The 26316-nt window shown below is 41.7% G+C and overlaps 1 protein-coding gene across 3 annotated transcripts in view; it reads left to right on the forward strand.

Moving 5' to 3' along the window:
• Positions 1-26316, forward strand: part of edil3a (EGF-like repeats and discoidin I-like domains 3a) — a 127972-nt gene that overhangs the window by 82330 nt on the left and 19326 nt on the right. For all 3 annotated transcript variants that reach the window (XM_048244166.1, XM_048244167.1, XM_048244168.1), the window contains 4 exons: positions 4008-4189; positions 12711-12866; positions 13864-14008; positions 14496-14680. In XM_048244166.1, the coding sequence (XP_048100123.1) occupies positions 4008-4189; positions 12711-12866; positions 13864-14008; positions 14496-14680 (668 nt within the window). The remainder of the gene's footprint in view (positions 1-4007; positions 4190-12710; positions 12867-13863; positions 14009-14495; positions 14681-26316) is intronic.

Raw genomic sequence — 26316 nt, forward strand, 5'->3', positions numbered from 1 at the left:
AAAATGTGTTTTGAGGGAAATATCGAGGGAAAGCCATCAACATATAGATGCCTGCGTGACAGGTTTGTGATTAGGTTTTATATAAATGTTCCCATTCTCTATAGGACCCATGTAATTGGGCCATATAACAAACGGTCTAAGGGTCTAATGCGATAGTCTGTAATAATGATGTTTTCATCCATGTTGTTTAGCCTTCCATTCATTGTTATGTTGCACTGTCTTCCATTTTAGGCAAACAGTAGCCATGTTTTGTCTGAAATGCTGTCACATCGTCAGCGGGGTCTAAGGTCACCAAGTGACAGCTCAGCAAGTCGTCAGTATTGACATGCCCTAACAGTGGGGCAAACAGTTGTAGGGGAGTGAGATGACAAAATGCAGAGTGTGACAGTACCAAGCTTCTTTCACACTTCTAGCAGTCTGACAGCATAAGTGAACATATCGCTGGCTCTCAAGAGAACAGCGAGTTCATGCATGCAGTGTTGCTTGCGTGCTTGTGTGAAATAAGTCATGCCTCCTGCTGGTCTGATCTTGTCGCTCACCATGGCAGTTTGGTATGTGGTGCCGTTTGTCATGGAAGTGAACTTGCTGGCACTGCAGATTTGCTGAATTTGTGGTTACGGATGAGTTACTCCCAGTCGTGCATTTTGATTGGAACAATCGCACTGGAAAGTTTGACTCCCTCTGTCATTGTCCTTGCTTTGCAAATCAAAGTATGAAAGTGTCCTAGTATAAATCATTTTATAGGTAGTCAGCAAAAACAAAACAGAAAATAATAAGTATTATTGTCATTTCCATTTTTACCATTATTATTTATTAATACCCCCTTAGGTTATGACATTATTGTGAATATCAGCACAGCTGTGATTGTGTTATGTCTGTTTAATACAGCTGTGCTGGTACTATCCTCAGGGAAAATCTTTTAGCTAGACTGGGCTAATGAAGTATGCATGAAGTATGCTCTGTTCCATTTCAAGTAGGGCGAGTTACCTTGCTGAGTATCCGGAAAGAAATGACAAATGCATTGACCAGAGAAAACATGTGTATCTGCAACAGTCTTGAGACAGGAAACTAGGGTAGATAGTTTATGCAGAACAGAAAAAAACAAGTAAAGATAGCCTTGCCTCGGGAAGCAAAAAATAAAAAGGAAATTAATAGACTGAAATCACTTATGCAGTTTCTGACCACAATAAATCTTTAATTCTTCACAAAGTTTTATTGAGTCCACCGTATCACTCCCCTTGTTCAGGGAATAGTCTCCCAGTGTCAAACACTTAAGTATTGTATCTTATTTACGCACACAGATATCAGATAACTATTCTGGGATCCTTTAACATGGAGGTGTTATTGGGCACAACACATCACGCTACAGCTGGTGGTAGTGGGTGAGCTGCTGAACATAGGGGCTCATATGGTCTATGCAAGGTCATTCAAGATACAAGGAAATATGATATTTGATATATATGGACAACCTTGATAATAAATGTTTTTTGCTATACCAGCACGAGCACAGACTTATTGGAGCTCCGTGGGCTTTAGCTATATCTTACTTTGTCTCCTTTAGCAATCCTCTTTTCCCAGGCAGTGGCACTATCTTGGCTGTGCCAGCACACTGTTGATACAGCCCTAAAAAGATATATTGCGAGGAGGTATCACAACCACTATTAACGCTTCAGTGAGCAAAACACTCTTAAAAGCATTATGCTCCAAGTAGTTAGGAAGCAGCACTGTGTGACGAGACGAAGTGAAAGTGGTTAAAGAAAAGAAGGGGCTTCAATCTAATCATGGCCAACGCAGGCCTCTGTATACACGTGCAGGCGCACACAAATACACATAACACATAAACACACACACACACACACACACACACACACACACACACACACACACACACACACACACACATGTAAAGGAAGTGGTTGGCTTAGGAGACAACAGATACGCTTGAGGTAAACAAACCATATATATTTCTCATACTGGGTAGGGGAGGGGAAGATAAAATGTTCTACAGCATGTCATTGTATGTCATTGTATCTGCATTTGTTGTTGACATTTTTGGACTATTTCTGTGCAGATATAGGGTCCTGGCCTGGCTCATAAATAGTTTATAAAAGCTACATGAGCAAAGTGCAATAAACATTGTTAAATTTTCATGAGGCTGGATGGGACAGTTAAGTTCGCTAATACACTGTCAACAACAGATTCCACACTGTGGACATAAAATGCACATGGCCAGGAGCTTCTAAACATCAAACTAATAATAACTCCTCTGAATTAATTTGTAGTGAGGTTAAATAGAGGGAAAAGTTATTAAAAGCCATCCATTATATGTTATAATCATAATAACATAACGGAAAACTGTATTTAAACAATCCAGGATAATAACCGACTGTGGACTAGCTGTGCGGCTTATTGAGTTTAGGGTCAGTTATCTGGTATTGGATGACTGAATATAGCAGTACTGCAAACAAGTTTGTGTTTTGGCATTAGAAAATAAATCTAAAAATAAATAAAACAATTACTTTTATTCTTTCCCATACAATATCCCTTTCCATGGCTTCATTACAAAACAATTACTAGAGAGGGCACCAAAGTTTTTTGCAAAAGAAGGGGGAAGGGGAGCTGGCATGAAATTGGTTCGTAGGAAATAGGATCTCACTCTGATATGCGTGCATTGCTGCTTGATCTGCATCACCCACTCCTAACCTGTCCTTATAACCCAATGTCATTGCTTTACTGACCCACTTATTTCAACAAAGCTGAATGAAAGGGAAGCAGCATAACATCAATCTATGATAGAAGTGATTAATCAAGAGCCTGTATTTTCTCTGAACTGTGTAATTCAATATGATTACGGGACTCCCATCTGATTTCCCTGAATTTGCTGATGCTCAAATCAGACCACACTTGTGACTTACCAATCTCATATACTGTACTTTTCCTTTTATTTCATTCATTTATTTATTTATTTTATAATGAGTCCTTCTTAGAAATGCAAGGACAAACCCGGGTGGGAAAGCTCCCACTTATTGAATTACACCCTCTTAAGTTAGGTAAGGAAACACAGACAGCCACAGAAGCCCCCTTTGTCTGCTGGCACACTGACACAGATGTGCTTCTAAACTTTGAAAGTGCCTGGCATCTGGTCTGGCATGGAGCCTCTAGACAGTTGTACATATATATATATTTATATTCTAATGAAATTGTGATGTTATTAAAAACAAGCATTGGAGTCATGCTTCTCCTGTTAGCAACTTTGGCATTTAAGTCCGACCTGTAGTGGTGGTGGGGCGTTAACAGTCATGCTGTCTTTTCATGGAAGCCACAGCTCTTTAAAGGAGGCCCTCAAAGCTGAGAGAAAGCCCATGTCTCCTTTGAAGGGGAAGGACTACCATAGCACCTCGGAGTGCGCCATAATGGGATACTACGACGAGAATGAGTGGTTCAAGAGGGGCGTTATTAAAGAAACAGTAGCCTTGCGTGAGGGCAATGAGAAAGATACAATCATTATGAGCGCGGGCCATCCATCCGTCCTTGGGAATAAGGGTGGTGAAACCGAGGAGACCGGTAGGCAATCAATTTCAATAAGCGAGGGCAAGGACACGCTGTCCCTGAACAAGATAATGCTTGACTTCCCCAAAGAGGACAGGACCAAGGATGATGTTTCCGAAAGCAGGACTCACCCCCACGGTGACTCAGGGGTGGTGGAGGGGAGTCTGCCTGAAAGTGTGTGTTCAGAAGATAGGCCTTCGCTTCCTCCAAAGAATCGCTGCCCCTTCGGTACATGACTCCAAATGCTGTGCATGTTGTCCTCAAATTAAGTGTTTTCCCTTTGCTCCTTGAATATAAATGCTATGTTTAGTTCATGACACATACTGTATAGTGCAATGAGAGCCAACCTTCAAAATGTTTTCGTTTGCAGTTTCGCATTTGAAAAACCCTACTGAAATGTGCCACTGACTGTCATTCTACCCTTACCCTTTTGCCTTGTGTCTGTGTTACCTTGATAGAGTGCTCTGGACCGCTGGGCATGGAAGGGGGCATCATCTCCAACCAGCAGATCACAGCCTCCTCCACACACCGTGCCCTTTTTGGCCTGCAGAAGTGGTACCCCTACTTTGCCCGTCTCAACAAGAAGGGCCTGGTGAACGCCTGGACCGCCGCTGAGAACGACAGATGGCCCTGGATTCAGGTAACAGATGGGGGGCCAGGCGAAGGAAATAGGAGGCATCCGGCAAAAGAATATTGAGAATGTATAGATAGCAGGGTAAATGTGGCTCGCCAAAACAATCTCAGTTAAACAGGTGATGTAGAGAAAGGGCTTGGTAGAGTTGCTTTTTTATTTATTCGTTTTTTTACTAGTTTAGTATCTGCAGCCACAGTGGCTGTTGTGTTAGTGACATACAAACAGTTTAAAAATGAATCACGGTGATATCAGCTTTCTACAAATGTGACTCTGATTACACTGAAATGTGCTCAACCAACTCCTGTTGAGAGTCGCAAGCAGCTATTAGCATTCCAACCTGCATGCCTGAACCTTTTTCTTTTTTTCTCTAGTCCTAAGTTCCATATTCCATTTAAGTAGGTAGCTGCTTGTTAAAAGGCTGACGTTCAGGCACTGTGCAGTCAGTAAGCGTTCACCTGCTGCATTGACTCACAAACTCGTCTTTCAATTTTTAATGTGTTTTTAGTTTAATCAATTTGATTGATAGCCCAGACGGAGAGGCAGACAGATCAGATTGGATGGTAGTCTGTTCATTCAGCTCGACTGAGATGAGGGCAGAACACCTGCCAAGACCTGCACCTCCAACAGAACTTTTTTATAGACTAGGGCGCTGAAATGGATTGAAAGAGGTTTCTTGACTCTGCAGCACCTCTTTGCCTTTGTTGAGCTGATTTAAGGCTATTACATTGAAATATATTTCAGATGCATTCAGAGACTGACTTGAAGGAAACTGATACTGTGAGAGTCATGTGATGGGTGAGGCGTGAGGTAGATATAATGCCAGCACCTGCTCGGAGATGGAAAGGTGAAAGGCTGAAAGATGTTAAGAGAAAGGGATAGAGAGAGAGTGAACAAAAGAGAGGACTGTATAAGTGATGATGACTGGATGAGAGAGGGAGAGAGAGAGGGAAAAGAGGGAGTATTTATGAGAGAGAAATCTTGAAAATGTAGGCACTTGTGGAATTTGTCTGAGAGCAGCGATCCTCGTCAGAGAAGTGGTACTCACTTAGGAATGATCTATTCTGATAATTAATATGTTTCATCAACTCTTCCCTGCTGAGGTTGGACTTGGTGCAGAATTCATCCTGAGCTGCTTTAGAAGCATGACCTACTAAAGCTGCTCCTCTCACCTCTCTCTCGCTCTCTCTCTATCACACGTACAAACAACACACACACACACACACACACACACACACACACACACACACACACACACACACACACACACACCTCTCTCTTTTTTCTCTTTCTCAGACATACAAAGTATCTCTCTATCTTTGTCTCTCTATTGCATATACACATACACTCATACACGCACGCACGCACACGCACACGCACACGCACACACAACACACACACACACACATACTGTACACACACAAACACACATACACACACACATACACACACACAGACACAAACACACAAACACACATACACACACACATACACACACACAGACACAAACACACAAACACACAAACACACACACACACACACACACACACACACACACACACACACACACACAGTAACAATCTGTCTTCATCTGTCTTTCTATTCCTCACCCAACTCAGCCCAGGGCTCTGTAATACTAAGGAACGGATAAATCACACGAGAAGCTTTATGCTGTAAATAATTAATCACTCAGCCCCTGTGTTCACCGGTGTTTGTGTTACACTGAGGATGAGAGAGAGAGATAGAGAGAGAGAGAGACAAGCAAAGTCTGTGGAGAGGAGCAGGAAGGGAGAGAGAGAGAGAGAGAGAGAGAGAGAGGAAGAGATAGGAGAGGCTGGGGAAAGGAGGAGGGAGGGAGAGAGAGAGAGGGAGAGAGGAGGGGGTGGTATATGGTTCGTCAGCAGCTGGATCCATGCACACATGAAATTGCTTTGGGACACTCAGGGGAAATATCTTTCAGAATGGGGTCAGAAAACAACAACATTACATAGGGTAACCTGAATGAATTCGCACAGCAACACATGATTGGCATGATTGAAAAAGTGCCACCCTTGGACGTGTTCATTGAAGTCGTGGCCATGTTCTTGTCGCCACCAATGCGGGACGATTCAACAGAGTGAAGGATATCAAGACAAATTAGTTGCTATAATCTCAGTTTATTAGATCTCAATAGTACAGATTATTCAGTAGCATTATTTGATATACAGTTTTTCTCAATTGCTTTGACCTGCTTAAAGAAACTGGGATCCAATTGATTTTCAATTACACCTTCTTTGCACAGCAAAAAGCGCTCACACGTTTTCATCGGGTTCACACATTTCTCACACCCTTTTGCAAAACAGTTAACACAGAAGTCATTAAAAGACCCCAAACTCTATTGGTTTTCCTGTGTTAAACAAAAGGAAACATATGTGAATATATGAATTTCTGTGTGCTTACTGTTAGCCTGGCCCAGCCAACCTAGATCTTCTTTCAAGAACACAATATTTCATAACTGTTTCCCTCAGACAAGAAAAATGTCAAGCCAGTCACCGATGAGAGGGGAAGATGAAAGCAAAAGTTATTGTGACACAACATAACACCCCAAACCTAGTTGTCAAGCTTAATCAGACAGGCAATATGAACATATGGATATTAATCATCCCGTTAGAGCTTATGGAAAATGATGTACATCAATTTAAAGGAGGACAAAAGTGATGACAAGCCCATCATTGGGCAACTCTGTTCACAAACTTCGCCCAGTTTCACACCAGTTATTCCCACATGACATTTCCACTGGGATTTGTTTTCCCCCATGCACATGAACATGATAGGTTTCCTTTATGTCTAGTAGCCTATACTGTTTTGCTGTGTGCATGTGATTGACATATGTGCAGGGTAGAAATTCGACTGAAATTGCATTAAATCAGGTTGTTTTAACTAATATAGTGCTGCAAGATGGGGTTTTGTCCACTACAGTACGTTTAAGTTCCCTGTTAGATAAAATTCCCAGTTTATTCCCATTAATTCCCGTTTATTCCCGTTAATTTCCATATATTTTTGTTAATTCCTATGGAAAGTTTCTTTGAAAATTCCCAGATTTTTGCAACCCTAGTAGGAAGTAAGGAATCTATGATCAATGTGATTGGTAAGGCTGGATCAATGATTTCAAAGTTAGTGCCCATCGAGATGCAATTCATTTTTATTCAATACATTTTGTATTTTCATAGTTTTTCTGATACCAGAAAATGAGAAAGAAATGACACAGCCATAGCAAAAATGAAGGCTGAATCTCCTCATTTTGAGAACTGTATTTTACATTTTGTTGTCCAGTGTGTAATGGTTGATTGAAATCACAGTGTTGCATGTTTTAAATGTTTTAAGAGAGTAAGAGCCTTTTGTAGGCAAAATGTGTCCTTTTGGCCAGAGTGCTCTTGTTTAAACCTGTTTTGAAAATGTGATGTCAGAGTTGACACAAGCATTAAATCAATCAACAAAAACTGTAATGAAACTCACTTGAGAACATCTATCTCAAACACGTACCTCTCTGAGACTAAATCAATTAGTCATTTGTCATTGAAAAAAATCCCATCCCATAAGTGTGTTTACCCAAATTGTCTTTGAAGAGGATTCTTAGCCTAATCTAATTTATTCTGCCCCAGGTGAAGTACCAATTGCAAGAAGTTTAAGGCAACACGGCAACTTTTTGGGAAATTATTTTGTTATGCCTTAGATAATACTTAGATAAGAGGATACCCTTCTAAAAGGGAGCTATAGGCTAACTGGTGTAACTCACTTCCAGTTAATTATGGTAAGCTAGGCTAACAGTGTCATACTGGGTAATTGTACGCACAGAGAAGAGAAGGATGTGTATTCTCTTATCTAACTCCAGGGTAGATGGCAAATAAGATAATTTCCCAAAAAGTTGGCAAGTTCCTTTAAAATATAGTGTTTATTTCTGTTTCAATTCATGCTGTTTGTTTTGGTCTTACTGTCTTGTGTTTTGTAAGACTTTGTTTGGTTTCTCTAGTGTCATGTTATGCATAAAGGAGTGATCATAAAAAGGGTAATTGGACAATAAAACTACCCAACGCTCCACAATTGTTGCATTCTGCTTATAAATACAGTCTGAATTGGTGCAGAGTGGCTATATATCTTTTACTCAGCAGGGTTGCTGCAAGCAACACTGTTTGGTCTGTAATGAATGAGCTTCTGTGGAATCTCCTTTGCATTTTAGCGCAGCATTTCTATGAGCTGTCTAGCACCATCTGTCCTGGTTTAGATGCATATTGCTGCTGGCAACTGAGTCAACTTGCATTTGGAAATCGGAATAAAAAGGTATTCCCTGGATGCCGGCTTGTTCTCCTCAGGGAATTCCATACTGTAATCATACAAAGGGTACAGTCCAAATTGAATGATTCAGCGTGTTTTTGTTTATTTGTTCTTTTTTTTGTTGTTGTTAGCTTGTGTTTGAGTGTTACGTTCCATTTACATAGCTTGAAATTGGGATATTTCATATCTATTCTATTTAGAGTGGATCAGTACAGTTTTATATTACCTTACCTGGTAATATAAAACCTGTGACTGGTAGGCCTAGTTTTTGACTGTGTATCAGTATCATGATATCATTTTTATTACACGGCTCTTCACAATGCAAGTAGAACGCTACATTGACTTGAATGGGATTTCCCAAATTTCTAGCGGTCATTATTTCCTAGGAAAGGACCTCTGAAAATGTTTGTTTTGGCAAGTAGCCGTGTAATAAGCGGAATAATGTATAGAACGCCGGTCATTATTGGGAAAATAAGTCCCTTCAGGGCGGAACAAGACCCCTCCGCTGCGCGATAATGACCGGCGTTCTATACATTATCCCTTACATATCACTAACCAGTATTGCAGGGGCAACACCCGGCCTTGAACCTCACCTCAAGCCAAGGCTTTTCACCGGTTCATGAAAAAAAAACGAAAACCAGGAACTTAATTTTTATATATATTCTGAAACAGAAACGGTTATTTGAAATAATGGTAACCGGTTAATAACATTATTTTTTTCTTGTTCTTTTATTAATACAACAATTAAAATATGTTCCACTTGATAACTGGTGCAGAGTTTGTCTGGATGGTGGACTTGATGACTGCAGACAGTCTCTATAAAGTTAACCTTAAACTGTGTCTGTAAAGTTAACCTTAAAGTGAAATGTGTCTGCCGTTCCTATTTGCAACCAGAGGAGGTAAATATTGTGCTGTGTACCTTATAAATGTTGGTCTTAGACATCAACTTCATTTGAATTTAATTTAGTTAGAGGCTATTATATAAACTAAAACTAATGTTGAAAATCGATAGCTAGCTCCATGCTACTATGATCTGTATACTAGCTATTAGAAAGTGAACCAAATGAAAAAAAAAATCTGGTTTCCTCAAACAGCATGATCTCTGGCTCTATTCAGCCAACTGAGAGGAGGATGAATCACTGTCACCCAGCAGGCCTCATGATTCAACAGGCTCAGTCTATACTTTTCCCTGTGGTAAGATTAAGAGCCATTTGGCCACACCACTGCTAAAGAGATGGGATGATTCACAGCAGCCTACCATGCCATGACACAACCGTCCATTTGCAAACAATTACAGACTGCTTATGTGTCAGGCTGTGTTGGCTTGGGGGCATAGACTTCAATTTTCAGCTTGATGGTGTGTGAAATGTTTCAGAGGTGAAGTTTTTTTCCAACATGACTCATCAGGTACCTCTCAGCATGGATCAGAGAATCACAGAGACTATGTACCTGACTCTTTTCTTTCTACTGTGGCCTATAGGGCAGAATGTAGAACGTGATATCCAGTGATCATTCCAAAAAAAATAATAATGGGAGGAAATGCAATATACCCCATAAGCACAGAAACCCTGCTCAGATATTTGCTCATAGGGATTTTCAAGTGCTTCAAAACAGCAGTGTTCGCAAACAGCGGCTCATGAGATGTGCAAGGGCTACGCCTGCGGCTGGCAAATTGATATCATGATTGGAAAATGACCCCGGTGTAAAGTGGCTGAGGAAGAGTGGGTGAGGGGGGTGTTACATTGATGTATGGCGAATGGAATTGCAAGTGCTCAGTGTCCGTCGTCTAAATCAGTGTCAATTTCTGACCAACGGTGAGAGCCACTCTAAAGTGGCAGATGTTTCAAACGGTTACGCACGCACCATGGCTGTGAAAAGGCATCACTATTAAGCCAAGTATCTTCGGCATCTGTGGTCATTAGGACCATGAAGAGTCACGCCAATTTCTTGTGCGGTAGGTCTTTAATTGCATTGAATTAATTACACCTCTTTTTTTGTCCTCCTCATGGGTGATATGAGAAGCTGGTTATTGTTGCTAAGATCAAAGGATCACCCCTTTTAACGGGTAACTGGTAGCTCTGTGACCGTGAACAGAAAGCAACAAAAGTACTCCAATTAAGCTATTTATGCTTTAGGCTAGCTGTTCAGTCTCACGTTATCGAGCCAGAAGCAGCAGATTGATAGGTTAGTGCAACATTGTCATGGCTCTTTTCAGGCATTTGTTTTGCCTGTACATTTTCATTTTTTTTTTCTTTTTTTTAAATGAATGAATGTGTCTTGACTGGAACACAATTTTTGCACACTAATGAGGTCCACAAAGAAATAAAAAAAGAGAGGAACTGCAGAAACAATTGTGCATTTAAATTTGTTTTCGAGCACAATATAAGAACCATCTTATACAGTTTGTGTTGGTAGAGTGTAAGTATTTGGAAAAACAGGAAGTGTGAAATTGAAAGTGTGATGACACCTTTCAGTCTAATGAATATAATTGATGGTGTGACTTGGACTGATGAAAAATGTGAACCCTGTGGTGGAAAGTTCCTGACTCACTGCTCTGTCAGGGGTAGGTGTGTATGAGTGTGTGAGAAGCTTAAAGTGGGTGGGTTGAGCCTAAGGCTTGAGTCATCATCAGTTATTGAATGAGTCGTCAACATCATCATCATCATCATCATCATCACCACCACCACCTTCATCATCATGCAGAGCTATTTAAAACTGTAACTACTGTGCTCCCATCTGCTGCACTTTCATTCTTGTTTTTTTTCTCTTCAACACTTGCTAAGGCACAAACAATCTCTCTCTTTCTCTCTCTCTCTCTCTCTCACTCACACACACACAGACACGCACACACATACAAAAGCACACACACACACACACACACACACACACACACACACACACACACACTCAAACACTCTCCAACATTTCACACGTGACTCACACTCGCACACAGTACATCAAGACAATGACACACTTCCTTGCACCGCTCAGTAGCAAAATTGCCTTAGCCTCTGCACTGTGGCTATACTTATGCCATCATTTTATCCCAGTCTCTCAAAGACCTTATTCTCCCTCCCCCCTTACTCTCTCCCTCTCTCTTGCTCTTGCTCTCTTTCTCTCTCTTTCTCTTGCTCTCCCTCTCTCAGGTTTCACTTTACTTTTGGCAGGCAGTTAAAAAACGAGGGCCCTGACTTACTGGTTTGAGGTGCAGTTAAAAAAAAAGGAAGGTCTAAGTGTAGCTACCTCAGAGAGCAGGTTTGCAGGACTCATGCTGCGTTCATGACACGGAAATTCAGAAATCTTAAAGAAAAAAAAAAACTTGAGCACAAGGTCGGGTCGTATTTTATTTTATTTCGGAGACTTTGAGACGTGCGGAAAGTTTGTGCCCCGAGTTACCCGACCTGACATCACAATCATGCTCTCTCATCATGTCAACCTCTGTTGCAACGACACAATAAAAGGCCATCTTCACTCTCATTACAAATCTGGCAAGGTTATTTATCACGAAATTTACTCTACAAATAGAAAAAAAATTACCTGAGATATTCTCATTCTTGTACAACCACAGTAAGCAATAACTGATTTATGTGTTCCCTGTAAAGATGAAACAAAAAAGCAAACATGTTACTGCAGAAATCCATATTTGTTTTCCGAGCTGATCTCATGAACGCATTTTCTTCGGAAGTCAGGCTTGTCACGGTCATCACGAACGCAGCATCACAAAAAAGGGGTTTACTGTTATCCCGAGCCTCATTACCCAGTGAGATGAAAAGCATAGTTTGACCCACTATGTCTACACACTCATTCATGTCCACACAAAGCTCACTCCCTGAGAGAAATAGAGTGTGTCGTTATCACTGTCTTTATTCTTTGTCCTTTCGTTGATCAAATGTGCGTTCAGCTCACCGAGAAACAGAAACCAGAAATGTTTAGAGCTTATTTAATGGTAATATGAAGTAGATTTGTCCATGGATCCAGGCATAATTAAGAAGTTGGCTCCAAGGTACCATCAGATTAAGGAAATATTAAGGGAGCCTCTTCCAAATGAAAGTACCCTTAATACGCATTAAGACGTGTTGGTTCCAAGAGAGGAAATAAGATGAATAGAAGTGTATTTTAAGGAGTTTTAAAAGAGTTATGTTTTCTGGTAATGCTTCTTATGCCTTATGTAACCTTGCTGTGTGTGTGTGTGTGTGCATGCATGTGTCCTCGCTTGCAGATAAACCTGCAGAGAAGGATGCGGGTCACGGGCCTGATAACACAGGGGGCCAAGCGCATCGGGAGCCCCGAGTACATCAAGTCATACAAAGTGGCCTCCAGCGACGACGGCAAGACCTGGAGGACGTACAAAGTCAAGGGCACCGACGAGGATATGGTGAGACGGCTTTTTTAATTAGCCACTTTACACTCCGAGCTCATCTTCCCATCTCTGTCTCCGACAGCAATCCCCCACCCCCAACCCCACCCTCCTCCTCCTCATCAGCCTTCAATCCCCCTTCCGCACCCACCCTTCTTTCCTGGTTTTATGACATTTTAGATTGAATTTTTTATACTATTTGGGGATAAACGAGCGCCATATGGGTCTCGCAGGCTCCACGGCACTTCATCATATCTTTGCGGAAGTGTGTGTGTGTGGGTGGGTGCATGGGGGCGTATGTGTGTGTGTGCATGTGTGTGTGTGTGTGTGTGTGTTTGTGTGTGTGTGTGTGTGTGTGTGTACATATCTGCACACACATGTGTATGTCTTGGTTAGTAAAACAGTCTCTTTCTCTCTTTCCCTCTCTCTCTCTATCCATCTCTCTCTGTCTGTGTCCCAGACTCTCTGTCTCCAGGCTGTTAGCGGTGATTTCATTTAATGACTTTTTGTGCTTTTCTTATCTCACTGCTCTGTTTTCGCTCCCTCATACCCCCATGTCATATTTGTTTCATGACGCTCATAAAAAGAAAAAGGATTCTAACAGGTTGGTTATATGAAACCTGGCTCATGTTATGGATTGTCTTCTTGTGCAAATGTCTTTTCCAGAGGACAGATCTGCCTCTGAGGTTAGCCACAGGTTGGGAACTGACACCACATTTGTAATATTATAATATAATAGAGCTTTCAGTCTTTTTTTACACTGTATAATCTATGCAGTATACAGTATGTGATTGTCTTTATTCAATAACAGTCTTTATTAAAAGGCTTACAGTATGAAGATTGGTTTTGAAATTTGCATTAAGATATTGTTTTTTTAAAGGACTTTCAGAAGCCAAGAAAGTGCAGTCAACTTAATTGAAACACATTGAAAACAACCAGCAACACCCTCTCATTCCTTTCCTGGCAGATGCTGTTAGATATGCTTTATTTGAATATGGATATGTACTTTTTTCAGGTCTTTCGTGGGAATGTTGATAACAACACACCCTATGCCAACTCTTTCACCCCTCCGATCGAGGCCCAGTTAATCCGCATCTACCCCCAGGTGTGCCGGAGACACTGCACCATGCGCATGGAGCTGCTGGGCTGTGAGCTCACAGGTCAGTCACCTCAGCAAGTTGTCACAAGCAGAAAACAAAGACAGAGAAGGAAAAACTAAAAACACGCTTACACATTCAAATGTCCTAGAACAGTGTTTCTCAAAGTGTGGTCCGGGTTTATTGATTAAGTGGTCCTTGGTATGAAAAAGTTTGAGAAACACTGTCCTAGAATTATTGAGAGAATTGCTTTAAAAAGCTTGAAATGTTTACCATGTTGTTAGTCGCTTTGGTTAAAAGTGTGTCAGCCAAATGTAATGTAATGTAACGTAATGTAATGTAATGTAATGTAATGTAATGTAATGTAAAATGATCAACCAAACTAGCATACCAGGTGTTGGCACTTAGCACAGGAAAGCTGCAGATGTAAATGGTAGAACTGGAAGTGGATAATGGTTAATAGTGGTGCAATGAGAATGCGACTATTGCTACTGTGCATACCATTGTGTTCCCCATTTGTTTTACATTGTTATATTTTGGGGCAATGCAGGATGCTCAGAGCCGCTGGGCCTGAAGTCAGGGCACGTTCAGGACTACCAGATCACAGCCTCCAGCATCTTCCGGACGCTCAACATGGACATGTTCACCTGGGAGCCGGGCAAGGCGCGGCTGGACAAGCAGGGCAAGGTCAACGCCTGGACATCCGGCCACAGTGACCAGTCCCAGTGGCTACAGGTAGGTTACAGCTGCCTCCACTCTCAAAAGCAGTTGTCTTTGGCTGCCCACCTGATTAGAGTTGGTGGTGGGCCTCCACTGCAAGTTGCCCAGTTATGTCCCTGCTGTGTTTGGATGCTTCTCTATAAAAGCTCCCACCTCCACCGCTGTTGTTTTGGCAAGCGGCCCAACCCATCATCAGCGTCTGAACATCCTCGGCTCTCAGTGTCTGGTGTTGTTTCTGTTATCTTTGGATGTGTCTCAAACACACACACACACAGACACACACACACACACACACAGAGACACACACACACACACACACACACACACACACACACACACACACACACACACACACTCACTCCCACCCCAGCCGCACTCAAAGCCACTGTTTGTTTCACAGCAAGCCCAACCCTTCAGCCAGTCCCTGATGATATAGGTAACAGCCGACTCTTCTGCCAGAGCACTTGTTTGCTTTTTTTGTCTAACAGTTCACCTCATCTAAGGCAAGATGGAGGGAGGGGGGTGTTCTCACAAGTCCTCACAGTTGCTCGTCTCTGCTATGTTGGGATGGATCTATGTGTGCTGTGTCTGAGCCAGTGCCTCTGCATTCATTAAGGTAACTGATCACTGCAAATGGAGCCTCCGGCAGAATCTCATCCCTCACGGGCCGTGGTCAGGCTGTCCGCCCACCAGCCTGTGAGAGGCGGACACTGCACTCGCCACACAGCCAGTGCTGAGAGATTCATAAAAAGTCATTAGAGTCGAAAATGCGAAAGAACAGAAAAAAAAACACCTGAAAGTCTGCTTTCCGTTATGAATTCGTGGGAATGAACTCCCCAACAGATGTTTGGAGTTACTTGGACTTGGCCAGATGTGACTGCCACGCCTCTGCCGAATGCTGCCAAGTGTCCATTCCTGCAGTTTACAGTCACATCAACAGGTTGAGGCCATGTTTGTTTTTTTTGTGCAGGTGTGCTTGTATGCAAGCTCCTTGCCCCCACCCCTCCTTCTCCTTCTCCTTCTACAACGCTTTCACAAGCCACAGAAAGTGATTTATACACACCGTAAAAACATTTTATTAAAAAAATAATAAAAAAGTTTTCATTTGATGCTGCCAGAAGAAATGAACAACTGTGTGTTCCTCTGGCCAGCTTACAGGTTGGCCACTGTGGAGCAGGGCCTGCCCAGATGCACTCTGTAGCAGCTGATTGGCTGTCTGTGTCAGTAGTGAGAACTTAGAACATGGATATATAGGATCGCTTCTCCCCATTTTCTGATCCTCAAGTGAAATATATTGTTTGTTTGTTTTGTTTTTTGTGTGTTTTCTGTTGTTGCTGTTTTTTGCGTGACAGTTCAATGAGTCTAACAAAACATAAATCCTCGTGGAGTCATAGATAAGACAGGTACTTAGCTGTATGTCTGGTGCCAAACTAAGCCAAGTCGTGAGGTCCGGCTCAAATTGATCACCACTGTGGGAAAAAAAGGTAAAAGGTGCGAGGCAATAATGCATTCTGAAAAGGGACAGGCCAGAGCCAAGGCCCGAGGTGAAATCCATCAGCAGTGTTGAAGATGTATTACCAAGACTGTGCTGCTGCCCACCCGTCTTTTCATTTTGGTTAAAGTGTAATAAGAAAATGTCAATTTCCAGGCAGGCGAAAACACCCGATGCACATAAATAACAGAAAGTCCACGCTGCATCATCTGAAATGTAATGGTATGAAAAGGAAAAAAAAATCCTTATTCAGGCACCTATATCTGAATTTTAATCATAGAATGTGTAATGAGTTTTTCCAGTCTCTATATGTCCTCCATGGCTCCATTTAAACTAGACATGGCTTGAATACAATATCAACATTTTCAACAACAATCAGGTATTTTAAAGCTGACAATACTCCCAAGAAGTACACATCCACCTAGGCATTTGGCATTTGAGAGTCCTTTCTGAAAAAAGATGGGCCCTATCTTAATGATCTGAAACGCAAGTATCAAACGCAAAACGCAAGTAGCTTTGTGGGCGGATCTCGGGTGCTGTTGCTATTATACCGACTGGATAAATTAATCTTTGCGCCCTAAAATGGGTTGGTCTGAAGTAGCATTATTACTCATAGGTGTGGTTTGGGTGCAATAAACCAATCAGAGCGTCATCTCACATTCCCTTTTTAAAGCAGGCGCGCTTGTTCCATGGCGGATTGCTATTATAATGGATGATTTGGCAGGCGCACACTACTGTAGGAGCGGTTCACAGCCGAGGAGACCGACGTTCTCACCAGGGTCATAAAAGACAGAGAAGTGGAATTGTATGGGGATGGGAGAAATCCACCCAAATTAGCTTCGGTTAAACAGGCGTGGGAGGAATTGTTACAATTGTTTTCACGGCTGGCATTTTTCTTTTTGACAAAATGTACATCAAGAAATGTCACAAATACATACTTTCTGATGTTTTGGGCTCATTCTAACTGAATCACAAGGTTATGAATGCATAGTGAGATTTTTGCAATGTAGTCTGACATTTGACCGAGATTATTTTGCTTACCTCACTATAGACGATGCAAATCTTCTGTCAGATAAGCTCTCCTCTCCTGTGCTGCTGCTGGGGCATTTGGGTTAAATGGTATCGGCAGTTCAACATCATGTCTCCTTAAGTCCTCTAATATTTACTCATTTATGTCATCAACACATCCATGATTCATGGAAATGCTGTGTAAAACACAACACATCACAAAGAATGCTGCGACTTTTTGGGGACTTTACTGTAAAGTGCCTCCTGACCTATCCAAACACCTGAAGCGTATCTTCAGTATGCCGAATGTTCGTTCAATTACACTGAGTGTTTTCGATTACATATCATTGCCAGGAGATGCCAGACATCTGTCAAAGCCTACATTCCTCCTCACTGAGGGAGAGAGAGGTCTGTCTGGGCCGGCAGACCCTCTCCCTCCCGCGTCTATTTCTCTGTCCCAAGATGTACTCCATCTCACTGTGCAATAGTTGTGCACACACTAAGTTATGGCCAAGCATGCGCCCTTAAAATAGAATCTGAATAGTGCGCCACTGACTTTAGACTAGGTTTTTTCTGGTCTGTGGCGGAATTGTTTTCTGAAACTGCAAAATAGCCCCAGGTAACGTTTTTCGCCGGAACATGCCTCCTCTTTTCGCTGAACCGCCCCCGGGAGCGCAAGTTCATTCCCTAATTTACCGATGTGCGTCTGTGGAGGGAAAAGCTAGCTGCACGTCAGATAGCAATGATACAGTACATGCGATACATACAAAGTCAATTGCGCTATAGAGTGCAAGATAGAGCCCTATGAGGTCTTTTTGTATGTCAATGTAATTTTCTGGCAACAAGTCAGCATCCCTTGGCCCAGAGAAGTTTGAAACATTATTTGATCTGTTTTAGGTAAGCTCAGGGATGTAGTGGAGGCTAAATGCAAGTAAACACAGTTTATCCACCTTTAATTTAGAGTTTATTCGCCAATTGCACTTTTAACATTCAAAAATCACATTGTATTATCTACATTCACAATATGCAGGCTACACTCTAAGAACCATTTAATACAACTGATATTGTTATAAACATTGGACAGTAACCTCCACCATCATCAAATATGTTCTGAATGCCTTTTATATTAAACAATATTTTGTAACACTCTAAAAACATCTGCTCCAACTATAGTGGCTGTGAATAAAAAGGCAATTACATGTTGTCCAACAATCCATAATAAACCTTTATGGTTATGTGTGTGTGTGTGTGTGTGTGTGTGTGTGTGTGTGTGTGTGTGTGTGTGTGTGTGTGTGTGTGTGTGTTTGGTGTGTGTGTGTGTGTGAGAGAGAGACTATGTGTAAAAGTATGTGTATCTGTAAAAAGGACACACACACACAAAAGTGAGAGAGTATGTGTAAAAGTATGTGTATCTGTAAAAAGGACACACACACACGAAATATCCTCTCCATAGCTGTTGCTATGGTGAATAATCGATTACCAGTGACATTACAGAACAATTTTAGACTTGACAGATTAATGGAATTAATCAAGCTTAATGACAAATTAAGTATTCCAATTCATCAAGACAACTCCAGTGTCGCAGTAGCAGAAATTACCCTGCCCACTTCACACATACAGCCTGACTACATAGGAACAGTCTTCGCCACTGAATCAACGGTTTTGCTTCTTATCTCGGGAGTTCAGTTTGTGTTTTTGTGTCTCCTTATTTTGTGTGGCTGTTGTAATACAAAAACAAATCAGACAAAAAGTCTGTTGGGACAGATATCATCTTGGTTTCCTCTGCTTGGCTTTCCCCCCGATAGTGTTACGTTTTATTGGTTTCTGACAGAACTTGTTGGATTGTATGTATTTAATCTTTTTTTTTTCCATTTTTTTTTTACATCCTACATTTCACATTCTGGCTTTTTGACATTTCATACTGTATGCTGCTGTTAACTTTCTCTTTTTCGTCTGCCCAAAAAGTAAACCAGCCAGATCCTCAGGGAGAAATCCCTTTCTCAGCCCAGACTATTTAAATAGCCATTAGTCATTGAGGACTGAAGAGTCTTTTCCCCTGCCACTCTGAAGATCAAGCAGAATAAACAACACAGCCATGATGTATCTCGTCAAGCTGTTGGAGCCACCAAAGCTGTTGAGCAAGCCAATTATAAACCTCTGCAAACTCTTTAAGTGCAGCTGAGATTATGTGTGTATGTGTGTGTGTGTGTGTGTGTTTTCTTTCGTTTTTTTCATCTGTCTGACTAAGAGTGTTTCGCCTTTCCCTGTTTGAGAGATTGTCAATGACACAGACATCAGAGGATTTTGTCATCTCTCTCTCTCTTTCTCTCTCTCTCTCCCTTCTTCTCTATATTTCTCTCTCTCCCTTCTTCTCTCTCTCACTCTCCTTCCTTCTCTCTCTTTCTCTCTCCCTTTTTGTCATCTCTCTCTCTTTCTCTCTCTCTCCCTTCTTCTCTCCCTCTCTCTCTCTCTCCCTCCTTCCTTGTTGATTGCTTCTCTAATGTGCTGATTCAGCGTCGGGTGGCTCGACCCGTCTAGCAAAACATTCCACTCCTCCCACTCGCACATTTAACTCGCTGTCCCAGCTCTCTGCTTTCAACTGCCACTCTGAGTTGTTGATCCAATTACTGTAAGTTTTGTTTTAGCGGCATTTTTCCAAGTCTACCTCTACTCTCCCCTCCATGTCTGGCTCCTTCCCCTTAAACTCTGCATAATGAAAGGATTTTGTTTATTGGTTTCCCCTTCAGACTGTTTGAAAGCTATGCGATGTGACACCCTTCTTCCCCACCTAAAACACTGAGTGCAATCTGCCCACTTATCCACTTCACTATGTTGGTGCACATTAGCAGCCACTATGGGCACTATGTCTGAACATTCTATGCCAGGCCCAGTAAGTATTAATAGTTATTTATTGATTATGAATTGATGGATGCAACATAATGTGCTAATGTAGTTTACATATACCGTACTAATGAAGTACATGTGACCACCACGTATGCACTAAGAGAGATACATTGTTGGGTTCTGGCAAAAAATTATTTTTGTAAGTGTATAATGTGGGGTGAACTAAAGTTGTATAGCCTCTGGATTCAAGGCTGTTGCAGGCAGTGACTATATTAGAATAAAACATAAGCAAATGATAGAAATATCATCTAATCCCAAAACAATGTGTTTTAATGGGATATTAACTAACTGTTAAACACTATTACTTATACTATGATACAAACAGCATGTACAGCACAATACAGAGAGCACAGCTCTAGTGTCTGCCTACAGTCAAAGGAGCTTCTGAAGGTCTAATGTGAAATTTCAATCCTTTGTGATAAAAAACAGTGTAGTGTCACTAGACCTATATATAATTGATTTAGCGAGTGCCATTGAATAATGGCAGCTTTCAGTGAAGAGATCCAGCAGTTTCATCCAACTGGTGCCACCTCTAGTTGCAATGCAATATTTTCTTTACAAACTCTCTCACAATTTTCTCAACATACAAAGTTAATCTTGATTTATGAACGTCCATACCAGCACCAGAGTAGCAAAGAAAATCTACATTAAAATGGTGGTTGTAGCACATAGAAATACAATTTTCAGATTGCGAGAACATTCCCAATCATAATCTTCAACAAAGCTTCAAGATGAAGTATGAAAGCCGTTGCACAGAGCTGCCAGGCATTCCAGCTGGCAGAAACAGATTTGTTAATTATGCACATTAACAGGCACGCCACATAGCACAGGGACTTTGCCAGCAGGAGCTGTTTTTCTTTACCTGCTGAATGTTATAGCAGTACAAAAGAAAGCTGGAACCATATGGAATGTTAGACAAATAATGTGGGTATACTCACAAAAAAATGTATTAGTTCCAGTAACATCTGTCTGTGTGCCTGTGTGTTATTTGCATAGCAAACTGTTTGTCCATTTGTCTTCACACTTGGCATGTATCATGCTACTGGCACAAGTGAGTGTAGTGTTAAGTTTGGCGTCGGCTGGATAAGAAATGCAAAATATGTCGGCTCTTGTCACTCTAGACACTCTTGACACTCCCATCCCCCTTCCCATACACAGCACAGCACTCAATCAGTGCACTCCTACAGAAAGTAGAAAAGTCAGTGATGTGTCGAGGTGTTTGGATGTGAAATAGAAGAGATAATGTTAAATACGAAAGAAAGATAACATTAAAAGACATTATGTCTGACCTCAGCAATATAGAGACCACCTTTGGATGTGATTTGTTTATATAAAAACCTTCAGCGGATCTTGACCTCAACCACATGCCAACCTGACACTGGGTGTTTCTGTTCAAGTGGATTGAAATGGCAAAGACCCTTTATTCCATTGGCTGCAAGCATTTAAAAGCTTTGTGCCTTTTTCCATGTGTCCAACCAGGTGCATACATTAGGTGTCTGCATCTGTGTTGGTTAGCAGCCCAATAAAATAAAGGCTTTTTACCATTTCAATCCACTTGAGTGCCTGGTTCTGGATTTGTATGCCAATAACTTTGTTTGCACATATTTGAACTCTATTTCCACTAATTACCATTTCCCCTCCAAGAGCACCAGTGGAATCAGGGATACAAGCAGTGCTCCTGTTACCTCTTTTGCATATGTAGACTTTTTAAAGTTTATGGAACTTTCACTCTGAGTCTTGCGTTGTCTGTAAGAACTTAGATCCCTAAGAGGTTTTTGTGTTTAATGGGCAGAAGCCATTTTGTAGTTTGTGTCTCTTTGAGAGATTGTCTGAGAGACGTTTTGTTTGACATCTTCAACTCACTGTTTGTCCAAACAGAGCAGCTGAAGGACCGTGGAGAGGGAAGGCGAGGGGGTGACTAATGGGCGTTATTGTGACCTGTGCAAGCAGCAAATCTGTCATGCCGTGTCAAGTGTTCTCGCCTCATTAACACAATTAACCACCGCTGCACAGCCTTGATTTGGAGAGCGGAGAAAGCAAAGGTATTCAAATCAGATATACAAGAGGCAAGTTCAGATCCAAACCAGCCTTGGCCTTGAATGAAATGTTAGGGAAGAAAATCTCCTGTGTGGTGTTTTATAGAACGTACAAGTGGTTTTGGTAGCAACCCATACAAAGACAATGAACATTTGAGTTTTTTTTAGTAACTTTGCCATTTACATACAGCATGTTTGCGTGAATATCTGCACTTTCAAGGGCATAACACTGATACATAGCTTACACTGAAACCTAGGAAATATATGGAGAGTTTTTGCCACTCCCCCAGTCGAGAAAAAAAAAAAATCCTGACCTGGTTTTCCATTGTGAGCAGACCCAGACTATGTTTTCATGTTCCATTTGATATATCCGGTTTGCCGGGGCATTGACAGCCCTCCTGCTGTTTGCATACAGCTGTGGAAATGAGCTGAATCGGCCGATGAAAAGCGCAGTTCGTCAGGCGAACCTTGACACATGGCACAGGGATGAAGTAGCAGTAGGGGAGTGGAAGGGGTTCATCGGTGTCATTTTGACTCACTCTAGGCCCTTTCGTCTCCACTCACCTCTCTCTGTAGATTCACCTCACTGGTTCCTGACTCAGCCTTTCCACACAATGAGTTGGAAATATGGTGTGCTTGCTTTCTTTATATCACAGGTACATATTCGAGACAATCTGATACAAAATGCAAGGAAATAAAATCAATCAATCAGTCAGCTCATTTAGTGATGTCCTAATTGCCTTCCAAAAACAGATAGATCCATATTTCCAAAAATAGATGATCTTTCTGGATAAATCTGGATACATAATTAAATGGACATTTTCAGTATGGTAGTCTGCTCATGCCCCACCCTTGCTCGTGTTGATGATGAATGAGTACAGCAGCAATGCTTGTCACATGATGCATCCTACTAATCACGCTCCTCTGATGGGAATGTCTCTATTTAGTGTGGTCTTAACAACCTGTGAAGGTTATATTCGAGCCACTTGGAAGTCCCATTTCCTTTGCTCATTTGTCACTCGACAGCCTTGGTGTTTTCGCAGCTAATTATCTGCCGTACAGTGACAAATATGGGGCGCTGTTTGTCTGTAGTGCGCAGATAATTAAGCCACGGCGCTAATGCACTGTCTGATGTGGACGGCCTCCCGAACGAAAAGTTTGAAGTGGCCGTTATGATTCCATAATTGGACCGTGCTAATGTTGACCAGGGTTCGCGCCCTCGCTCTTAACGCCTAAGAGGAGCGTGTGTGATTGACCACAGTCCTTGGCGCAACCTCCTTGGCAGTTTGTTAATGTGTCTGGCCAGGGCTTTGTGCTTTGTGCTTGGACTGAGCAATAAGACTTGCAGTGGTCAGTGAGGTCTGAAGGTCCCGTCATATGAACCGTCCAAGCGTTATGTAATTCAGAGCAACAGGGGCATACAAGCTCTTTGGCAGTGCAATCAGTTCTTAACGCCAAGTAATTGTGCATTAATTAATTCCATTATCAGTTAATTGTTCTATGCCAGCTCTTAGGAGGACAACGCAGCAGATTTGAATTAAAAGTTCAAACTAAAATAGAAAGAAGTGGAAATACTCCATAAAAAAACATCTTTACTGAAGGATTTGTGTTGATGTTCTGAGATAGAAGGGGCTGAATCCCATCACATGAATGGCAGACATAAAATTCAATTTGCATTATGGCAAGGGCAAAAAATAATATGTGTGATATGTGTTAACTTAAAGGAGAAATCCGGCGAGTTTTCACACAGATCTTCATTTCTCAAGGTCACTGAGTACTATCGAAAAAATGAAAACAATTTGTTTTACCTAGCTCAAGTTGCTACAGCCAGCAGCTAACGCATCCAGGTAGCTACGGCGCTACACTCTGGGGGCATGTCCGTGAGCTCCCATGTACATGCCCCCAGAGTATAGCACTGTAGCTGCCTGGCTACATTAGCTGCTGGCTGTAGCACATTGAGCTGAGTTTTGTGCTGACAGTACTCTGTGACCTCGAGGAATGAGATTTAACTCGCCGGATTTCTTCTTTGAAAGGACAAAAGAGCATCAAACTGTTTGCATAAGCTCCTGCCATATGTAAGTTGCCTCCATCTGCCAGAGAGAAAGAAAGGTGTTAGACATTATTTGAAGACAAAAGCAAGACTGATTTCCTCTGGATTCCATGACTCTAATTACAATCAAGGCTCAAAAATATTAATTACAAATAGTGTTGCCATCATTGTTGTTTTGTGTTTGTTTCCACAAGGTTGCAAAGGTTGCAAAAGAAACTGCATGGAAGTTGTGCATCAGTTGTTGTGCACTACGGGTAGAGAAGTGATAAAATGTGTCTCTGGTTTATTTCATATTTGCATGCCACTCACAGCTCATAGGAGAGACTTTTTCCTGTCCACGGCCCAAGACACAAGAGAGGCTCTCTTAAGAACAATGAGACTGTGTAGAAGGTCTTAGAGTTACTTACTTCTGTGCCAGAACCGTTCTGTAAGAACAATGTATTTTGTTTTTGCGCCAAGAGCAAGATTTTGGTTAAAGCAGTGTATTTGCTGAGAGCATCTATACTAAAGCAACAGTTGCCTTTGTTTTGATTAAATTTTGCAACTGGAAATTACACAGAGCAACTTTTGGTCAGTAAGTATAATCAGTGACAAGCCTCAGAGTTCTCTTAAGTGTATGTGATGTACTTGTAACAGTGTACACGATTTTGGACCAAGTAGGATTCTCTTTATTATTGCATTGATTCAGGGTAGAGGTGCTCATCTTTAAGGGGCCTGAAGTTGCTCAACATCCTGGCAAACCCAAATTATAATGCCTCTAAAAGCCTTTGTCACTTGGGGCCGGAGAAGCCTTTTATCATAATTTGTCTTATTACCCTGGTGCATTAGAGAATCAATAGTGGGCCACTATACCTGCAACTATGTTGTCTAGCAGAAGTAATTATGGTTCTTTATCCAGAAAGCCTCCCAGTTTCCTGGACAAAGAGGGAAAAAAAAATAATGATTTCATGATGCCTCCTTGATCCACTGTACAAGCCAAAGAGTTAAAGCGCCAGCACACATTGTATTTTTTTGCATTCCCACTGTGTCTCACTGAAAGATTGCTTTCCTTTTTATAGATCTTGATTTAACTCAAGCTCTATTTCTTTTATGGATTTTTTTTTTTTTGGCCGATTTCAAAAATACACAACAACCAACTCCAACACATATCAGAAATGTACGAGCATAGCCTGACAGAACCGTCCATCCAATCACACGGTTTGCACTTTAGAATCCCATTGGGGCGATAGAATGAGATTTTAAGAGGCGATGTATACAAAATGAATCTGCAAGTCATTGCATACAAATGGGATGGGAAGAGCAGGTTAATGGAGGGCCTATTTACATAGTCATTTCATGCCGCTCACTAGCTGAATATATCAACACGCGCGTGGTTTGTAATCGTAATAATTCCACAGTCTCATCTTGGCATCTGTTTTTAATCTTCCGGATTGGCCAGTTTTTGATTGTGCCCACCTCTCCGCTCACTTTCTCTTCTTATCTTCATTGTTGTTTCTTTTTTCTCTGTGTACATAAAAATCAGAGCGCTAGCAGGTTCTGTCCAAACATCAGCAGGCCAGGTTGTAAATCCCTCCAGACTTTTTTTTTGTTATTTATTTGCACTTTCAGTCTTGAGAAAGGGAGACAGTGGCTGGCGCTCAGCCCTTTCGCATCTCCTTGCACTTCTGGGAAAGTCACCGAGACCTTTGCCAGTCCGTCAGCCAGCCAGCCAGTCAGTGGAGCGGTGTCAGGGCACAATCTCGGAAGTCGCCAAGACTAGCGCTGGAATGCTTCCGATGCTAATTTGATTTCAGGCGCATTATCATCTGGGCTCCTCACTGCACTCTAAGCTAGTGGTGCTGTCCTACTATACCCAATGTAATTTGATTCCTACAAGCTGAGGCACTAATGAATTTACCCCATTCATACAGCTATCATTGGGTAAGGGAAAGATGCATTCACCCTCATTTACTGCTCATAAAAGTAGCTCCCACACACCCCAGAGTATTGTTGAACTGGTTTAGTTGTTTAGTCCCATTATATATCCCATCCCTCTTTTTACTTCTTTTTTTGTCCTTTTTTCTCTTCAAAATGTCAAGTGTTATACTTAAACTTTGGAAATCCTTCATCATCTGCGAATGACTAACTAAGCAACATGGTCTGAATTTTTGTGCCAGCAGTG

The sequence above is a fragment of the Alosa alosa genome, chromosome 5 (genome assembly GCF_017589495.1).
Source record: "Alosa alosa isolate M-15738 ecotype Scorff River chromosome 5, AALO_Geno_1.1, whole genome shotgun sequence".
NCBI lineage: Eukaryota > Metazoa > Chordata > Actinopteri > Clupeiformes > Clupeidae > Alosa > Alosa alosa.